The 9,092-nt window shown below is 38.8% G+C and overlaps 1 protein-coding gene across 1 annotated transcript; it reads left to right on the top strand.

The window, feature by feature from the left end:
* Positions 1 to 6,744: 6,744 nt before the first annotated feature.
* On the top strand, positions 6,745 to 8,864 carry cdkn1cb (cyclin-dependent kinase inhibitor 1Cb). The gene is made up of 3 exons (XM_046859620.1): positions 6,745 to 7,566; positions 7,663 to 7,777; positions 8,128 to 8,864. The coding sequence occupies exons 1-2, from the start codon at positions 7,149 to 7,151 to the stop codon at positions 7,773 to 7,775; spliced, it is 531 nt and encodes a 176-aa protein (XP_046715576.1). The 5' UTR covers positions 6,745 to 7,148; the 3' UTR covers positions 7,776 to 7,777; positions 8,128 to 8,864.
* Positions 8,865 to 9,092: the final 228 nt, after the last annotated feature.

Raw genomic sequence — 9,092 nt, 5'->3', positions numbered from 1 at the left:
CAACTGATGGCTTGATCATTTAGTTTTAGATGTGTGTAATAAACAATGTGTGTAATGTTCTGCAAAAAGTGCTGAAAATGTGCTTATTGTTGTGCATATAGCCGAGGTTTTGCTCCTGGAGTGTAAGAAGTTCAGTAGATTCAGCTTAATAAGTCTCAAAGCTACACTTCATCAATCTCAACCCCTTGTGTGTTTGGGTGTAAGAGCTCACATAACTATGCATTATATCAGGAAAATGTAGGCTAGTCTTAAAATAGTGTGATCCAGTTATTATACACAGTTCAGCCTGTGCTTGGATGTTGAGAGTGTACTGAGATTTCAGCCAGCTGGAAGGCTCTTGGTGTGTACGCTCTTTGGGAACCCAATGCTCTCATTGGGTACATTAAAATTTCAGTGTGTCCTACAGCAATTCACCCAAAGACCTGTGGTGGATTCACACTGGGTGGATTTAGTCCTGATCCAGTCCTTCCAACCTGGATGAAGCTGGACAAATTTGAACCAAACATCCAGGAGCTGGTGAATGATCCAGGCTGAATTAATGTGTTGTTAATGGTTAGGGTTAAAGTTATTCCTATAGGTAGATCAGATGTAGTCCTACCATGAACTTTTAGTTCTGCAGTGGGGACACGTCTGCTTGGAGAACTCCTGGTTGCTCAAAGTCATATTTGTGTACGAAGGCCACTGTTCATTTAAATACAAAACACCCACAACTGACCAAATATGAAATCTAGATTTATTAGGGATATGCATCTCCATAACAGAGGCCAATGTGATTCGTATCTCGATGCATAGCCAAAGACACGATACATTAAAACTACACATAAAGCATCTACGCCCTTTCACAAACAGGCCTTTAGAGTTCTTCATCTTTCTGTCTTCAGGAAGATGGAGCTTAACCTCTATTCTGTATTCTATGTGACTCTCAGGACACGCCTCGGTCTCCATACAGTTGTGATGCATGATATTCAAGTAGCTTCAGTGTTGCTGAGAGAACGTGCTCGAGAAACAGTTTAGCGACCAGAAATCAATCTACCTATCCAATATTATTCACCAATTATTGCTCACCTTATAAATAATAAAAGTATAGCGCATCTACTAATATATATAATAAATAAATTATTTTTTTTATCAAATATGTAAAAAATGACCAACTTGTATCCTATGCACACTTTTTTAAATCGATGAATCACATCGTTAACTGTTTTTGCCGATGCACCGATGCGAATCTGTGACTCTTACCATCCTTAAGATGTATAAATACCTCTATACTTCGCTAAACACCAGGCTAAATGCATTTTGGACTTGAATGGGTATTGCACATACTTATTGTTTCACCAGGAGCTTTATTTTTACAACCGTTTTTTATTTGCTCAGTCTGTCTTCATTGTTTGGTTGTATTCAGTAGTCAATTATTCAGTAGTCATGTGAAGATACTGTGAGTTTGGAAGACAAAATGGTGTCCATGGTTGAAGTGAATGAGTGAATTCTGAATATAATAACTGCATAAATGAAATGTAAACTGCCCCAAAAGCCATAATTACACCTTGCAGGGGGTAAATATTGATCAGTTAGTTTATTATTGGAAGTTGTGAGATACATACATAATTTTGCAACTTCCCATGAGTTAAAAAGGACCAAATACCAACTGCACACACACTGAAAACCTCATTCACGGATGTCTGTAAGGGTATCTGTAATTAAAAGCAGAGATGATGTTTACCAGCATTTCTGAAAGTCTATTTCCATACTTATCAGGCCCATTTTTTTTATTTATATCAACATGATTAAGTTGTTATATGAATCCCCACAACGTTGCCTTGAGTGGTTTCATGGCCAGATTTTCATACATTTTTCTTTTCAACTTTTTTACTTAGAAAATGTTTAGAATTTTTTAATGTAGTCATATATTTGCATTTAAATATACATAATATACACTTTATGGACAAAGGTTTGTGGACACCTGACTATCACATTGGTATGTGCTTTTTAAGTTTAAGACTTCACATTTCGTCCCCGTTATCTGGTATAATAGCCTCCACTCTTCCGGGAAGATGTTCAATCAGAATTTGTGGTGTTCTTGTGGAGATTTGTGTTCATTCAGCCACAAGGGCTTAGTAAAGTCATGTACTGATGTAGGTAAGGTGAGCAGGCCTGGGGTGCAGTCACCATTCCAGTTCATCTCAATAAAGGTTAAGGTCAGAGCTCTATAGCAGGCGATTTTCCACTCTTCATGGAGCTGGCTTTGTGCATTAGCGTTGACATGCTGGAACAGGTTTGGGTCTCCTAGACCAACTGAAGGGAAATTTCATCCAAAGACAACAATTTAAAAATTGATATAGCATATATTTTTATTGCGCAATGGGAAGAACAGTTACATTTTCATGAGGTAGATGGCCTGGGGGATAAAATATTGTGTATGTATATTTACATATATGTTCATTCGTGGGAAATTGTATGTATGTTGTGCTATTTCTAAATAAATATTTTTTGTACTTTTAAGTATTTTTTTAAATTTAAGTACATGTTCATCATGCAGATGCATGGTGCTCAATGGCCACTAGGTGGCGTTCTTATTACATATTTCTGAATCCTACTGCCATTCTGGCATAGCATCAATAGAAATAATTACATACCCGAACAATCCAGTAGGCGGCGATATTACTCCCTCAGAAGTTTGGAATAATAACAAATAAGAACCACTTGATTTTTAAGTTAAAAAATCCCACAGCTACTGTGAACATTTTGTATTTTGCACAAAATTAACTTTTAAGTTATTTTAGTAGTTATTCTGTAAAGCTTGGTGTTTTATAGTTCAATCCAGTATCCAACATGTTTTTTAACTGCTGCTCCTGGGGAAAAAAAAGCAAAATGTTATTATATAATTGTAACTTATTTAAATTAACCCAATATTGCAGATGATGCTACATAAAAACAGTGCAAACTAGCAATTAAAAAAGAAAGAACAAGAAATTATATATACAAATTGTCAGTGTATGTATGTGTATGTAAAGTGACTTAATGAAATATGTATGTTTCTATTACCATCTGTTACGTGAGTCATTGTACAGTGTGATGGCATACGGTAGGAATGATTTCCTGAATCGTTCTTTGTGACAGCGAAGCTGAATCATTATGTGGCAGTTTCCTGTCAGAATCCTGATGGAGCTAAATGGAATCAAATCTATTTAGTGTTTTTAATTTGCTAATTTTGGTTTTGGCAAAACTTCTTTTTCCGAGAGGAAACTTTGACGCTGTGTCGAGTTGCAGTATGGGAAATAGTCCTTTTGTGAGTGTACATTGATGCAGAGTAGTTACAAACGAATGAACAAATATAGGGAATGAGGTTTTCACTCTGAATTACACAACTACAAAATGACCGACACCCAAATTAGCGCAATATATAGGCAGAGTTTTCAAATTCAGCATGACTGAAAAGCGTAAAAGCATGAAATTGTTGACCCCTAACAATACATTTTAGTCAAACAAGCACACCACACTTATAAAAGATAAAGTGAATCTTCCCTTTACTAAACTATTATTGAATATTTGCTCTTTGTATACCTTAAACCCAATGTCGTTAGTTTAGCTGTGTGTGTGTTTGAAGATGGTTCCCAGGACTTCTGTGTACAACTGTTGGACATGTGGCCCAGGCCCTCGACATGCTTTTTTATGCTGTTTTAGAGAGGTACTGACTGACTGACCGACCGACCGACCATCCATCCATCCATCCATCCATCCATCCATCCATCCATCCATCCATCCATCCATCCATCCATCACCCAGCCACTCAGCAACCCATCTATCTATCTATCTATCTATCTATCTATCTATCTATCTATCTATCTATCTATCTATCTATCTATCTATCTATCTATCACCCAGCCACCCATCCATCTATCTATCTATCTATCTATCTATCTATCTATCTATCTATCTATCTATCTATCTATCTATCTATCATTAACATTGGGTACTGGTCATCATAGTGGATTTTCTCCAAAAAATATAAAACTAAATAATACATTTGTGTAATCATATAACTACACAAAGCTGTGATGCCATGTTGTGCCTCATTTTGCTCAATGTAAGTAAACCTATAGCTTATAATGCATTTCTCTAATAATTCTAACTTATAATTCTTATCTTTTGACAAGAAACCGCCCCCTCAATTTAGTCATACTTGAGAACTTGGGACGGTTTCCTCACCTCGATTTTCAGCAAGTGATGCTAAATCAACATGGCCACTCAGAGAATCAGCAGAAAATAAAGTTTAAGATCAGAGATGCCCAAACTAGGGCCCGTGGGCCAAAGCTGGTATGTGGTGACCACTGATTTGCCAGATATGTGAAGATGGAAAGAAAAGAAGACAAAAATGCAATTGACACAGAATTTATGTAAATTAATTAATTTATGTCTATTGTACTATAAATGGGATTTTTTTTTTTTCTGAATTAGAAAACTTTAAAAAATAAAACTGCATTTGTTAAACAGATTACTATTTATTTATTTATTAATTCATAAATATAATTAAATCAATTAAATCAATTAGGGGAACCATGGCAACTTTCATTTTAACATAATACACTTTTATATAATGCATCATTTACTTTTCAGTTTACTTTTGTCCTTCAGTTGTAATAAGTATGTAGCATGTATTTATTGTTACATGAATACTCCTGCTATTAAACCCCTAACAATTATTTGCTAAACAAAAAAAGCTTTTTGTCATTTGTGATTGTTTTCTAATTAATGCATAAAGTAAACCTTGCATTTCACAACTAGGCCTATAGTGGTTTCCAACCTTAATCAATCAACCTCTTAAAGTTTTTCTCAGTTGCTTTGGAGCATTTTTTCGAATCATCCTTAATATTTGCAAACCAGTAAGTGCATTTCTTTAACGTGTACAATGTGTACAAACAGCACAACACATTCAATTTCTTGCAAAAGCCTAAAGTTTCCTCAAAATACTTTAATCATCTCTCAAAGGTAAGTATTTGTGTTAATGAACATCTCATTCCCATCAGAATGAAAAGTCCTTGTGTCATTGTTCACTAACAAACTAACTATATCAACAGTCTGCTACAATGACTCAGGACCAAAGTTCGCTTCTGATCACCATCACTGCACACCGCAACATCTTATATCTGCTATAAATGGACAATCGGTGCAACCCAGATGAGGATGGGTTTCCCCACCTGAGTCTGGTTCCTCTCAAGATTTCTTCTTATGACATTTCGGGGAGTTTTTCCTTCACCACAGTCGCCACTGGCTCACTCATCAGGGACAAACTTACACTTCTAAAGAACATATTCATTTTTTTATAACCACATTATCTGTGTAAAGCTGCTTTGAGACAATGTTGAGACAAAGCCTTGGCAACTGTGGAAAGGAAAAACTCCCTTAGATGTTATGAGGAAGAAACCTTGAGAGGAACCAGACTCAAAAGGGGAACCCATCCTCATTTGGGTGACATCAAGAGTGTGATCAAAAATCTTTCAACAATACAGATCACTGGAGAGTGAGAACTAACATGAGCACTGGAGTGTGTGATAATAGATAATGTTCTTTATGGTTATAAAACTAAGAGCTACTGAGCAACTCATAAAATAGCTCAACATTTGTGATCATTACAGATCCAACACCAGCTTCTCCATGCCAGCACCTTTAAACACTCCAGGAGGTCCAATGTCAATTTCAACAGCACAAATGTATTCATTTGATTGCATATTTGATTTATACTGAATGCAAGCGACCCGACAGGATTCAGTTTTACTGTACCGTAATAGCGTTTGTTAGTTTCTTGGTTGTTCATCCATTTTCAGAAATTGTAATTCTGTGTTTCGCTCTGTCGCCAATTGAAGGTTCACAAGAGTCACCTTTGACCTGTTTTAGAGAACTAGTCGATTATAAGTCGATCTTGATGCCGTACTCGCCTTCTTTAGTGACATTCAAGATTCATCTGCACAATTTATCAATTCAAGAAATGTTTACCAAAAATGTAAAAAAAAATGTAAGCTTAAAATTTAACCATTTTGCATTCAATGACATACAATGAACTGATGCCAAAATGTTTTGGGGGTTAAAACTATTTAGGTGAAACCAGTATAATATATTTTGATCAACATGCCATAAACAACTGATAATGTGTGAAACAGCAGACACTCGTACACAATCGATTAATGCACTAAAGCATTCGCGATTTGATCAAAGTAACGAGAAATTGTTTTTATGACGTGCACAAGTAAATAAATGAGGTGGAGGTTGAACGAGGAGTTTTGAGAATTTCATTTCTGATCTGAGAAACGCTCCAAAGCAACTGAGAAAAAAACGTAATACCATCATGAGACAACGGCTATAAAGAACATTAATATTATAACAGAGCACAACAAGAATAAATGCCATTACTAAAGCAAGAAACCCAATAAACCTAATTTCACAAGTCTTCTTTCACTGTAGCCACAGCTTCACCACCCACATACGTCATCTCAAGCAGAAGCTACAATATTAACCTCATAAAAATAACCCCTGTTGTGGTTTTCCTAGGAATTTGAAATAAAAGCTTTTTTTTTTTTTTTTAGCAAATTCTACAGGAAAGGAAATGCAAAACGTATAAATAGTTCAGTAAAAGCTCAACTGTTTTGAAGTGATCTTTATTTTTTTATTTTTGATAAAAAATGTGAAACTTAGACAGTACAAATAAATTTATTACAAACTTGAGAAAAAAATAAAAGTCTTTGTTATAAGATTTTTTTTTTTTTAACTTGCCCCTGATTTGTTTTGTCTTTACTGTGTTGGTAAGTGAAAAACAACACCCAAACAATTCAACAGTCTCAAACAGACCACCCTTTACATGCACGCGCACACGCGCACGCGCTCACACACGTACACACAAATAACAAATCACAAAGCGTCACAAGTGCTGTTTTGGCGCCATTCCAATATTCCCATCAGCCAATCAGAACCGAGAGAAGGCGGTCTCCCCTAGAGAGGGTGGCTTCTAGCGAACCAATCAGATCGCGCGAAACGGCTACACGTTTCTACCGAGCCCTGTGGCTCTTTAAACCCGATATCAGCGACGCTGTTGCGGAGTAACGTCGCGCTTTAGCTCGGGGATACACATCCATAATCATTATCACTGCGGTTACGCCATGGCGAGCGCTCCAGGAGCCGCGATAGTCGTCGTCGTAGCCCCCGTTCCTCCTCCTTCTAATCCTCCTCGTCGCCGCAGCAACGTGCGCCGGAGCCTCTTCGGCGCGGTCGACCACGACGAACTCCAGCGCGAAGTCGACTCGAAGCTCCGCGAGATCTCCGAGCGCGACCGCCGCCGCTGGAACTTTGACTTCGCGTCAGGCACGCCGCTGGACGGCGACTACGAGTGGGAGGGAGCGGCGGCCGAGAGGACGCCGGTGTTCTACCAGGAGTCGCTGCAGGTGGGGAAAAAGAGGGTTGCACTTGCAGCAGCCGCTACACCTCCGGAACGGGAGAACTCCGCTGCCGGAGGGAGCGACGGAGACGGGAAGCCGAGTGCACGACTCGTTGCAGCAACGACTACGACCCGAATTACAGGTAGGAGAGCGGCAGAGAGATACGGGAGGATACACGACCCCACGTGTATAACGCGTGCATCTGGAAAAAATACGTGGTTGTTTTTTTTTCTTGCAGATTTTTTCGTCAAACGGAGGAGGAAACATGGAGAAGAGCTGAAACGCCGCGGCGCTCCGAACCTCTTCGGCTCGATGCCCTCCGAGCAAACTCCGCGGAAAAGACTTAGATGAAGGTACACGTGGAAATCACATGTACGCTTCGGTTTTGCTTTTAGCGTATTATCATTATTATTATTATTATTATTATTATGAAGGATGAGGAGAGCCGCAGTCAGTGTGTGGTGGTTGTGGGAGGAGGACGGGGGGGTTGGGGGCGGAAAGAAGGGGTAGGTGTGGGGGCAGGGGGAAGCCGCGCGCGTTGTGGCGGGAAAACACCACCCCCACTACCACACCAATATGGCGGCTTATTTCTTCTCTCTCTTTCATTCTGTACTGAATCTCAGGTCTTAAACACTATGAAACATTTTGGGTCGAGTCTTACAACCTCTCAATGACCTCACATTTTGTTTTTGTTTTTTCCTAGGGATTTCCCCTACCAGAAGCTCTAGAACCCCCTCCCATGGTGAGGAGAATCAAGCGAAGTCCAGAGCGAGGAACGCAGCCCTTAAAGAAAACATCACAACGATGAACATGAAGGGCGACACATTTTCTTTGCTCGAACACTTTTTCCGAGCAGATGATGAGGAGAACTTTGAGAGTTCGATGAGGAGTCAGGCGTGATCTCGCTCCCAGCGAGAAGAAACGAATGTAGCATCTCAAACTGTACATGATTTGTGTTGCTGTTTACTTGAGACTCCCTTTTGGGTTTTTTTTGCGTTTCCTCAATTTTCACGTTTTCCAGTCATTTGCATGGAGAGCAGTTCCGTGGCTCGTGAAGGTGTGCTTGATGGTTCGCCTCGCAGCCAGTTGGCACCACCAATTACGTTTGGATGCTTCTGTTGAACAGCTGTGATTTTCTTGACCAATGTCGATTATGTTTTGAATGCACGTTTTCCTGAAATGCGCATCGCAGTCAAGGAAACGGGACAATCGTGTAAATACGCAGATGCACACGAAAGCTTTAACCGACAGGACAACATGCCTTTGTGCTAACTCTATTTTGTTGTAAATATATACAAAAATATTGTAAACTTTTTTTTATTTATGCCTTGCTTTTCAGTGTTTCATTCCCCCTGAAATCAGGGCTCCTTGTCATGTTCCTGAGCCATTTTGTCACTTCACTGTCCTGAAATGCTTGTAATATAATGTGAATCAATCAAACACTTGCATTGTTTTTCTTTTGTGAACATTGTGGACGGAGGATCGCATTTAAAAGTGAAGAGTAAAATGCCAGCAAAATAAACCGCAGCTTGTACTTAACATTTAATAATAATTTTCCTCATTCTTTCTCAAAGTTGAGTTTTCAGCCATATATGGAAGGCTTGACTAATGCTAATGTTAATTATGACCAACTTTTTATAAAATAATCCACAATTGTGAGCAACAACT

The sequence above is a fragment of the Silurus meridionalis genome, chromosome 10, assembly GCF_014805685.1.
Source record: "Silurus meridionalis isolate SWU-2019-XX chromosome 10, ASM1480568v1, whole genome shotgun sequence".
NCBI lineage: Eukaryota > Metazoa > Chordata > Actinopteri > Siluriformes > Siluridae > Silurus > Silurus meridionalis.
The sequence above is the reverse complement of the archived record's forward strand: the minus strand, read 5'-3'. Positions and strand labels throughout refer to the sequence as shown.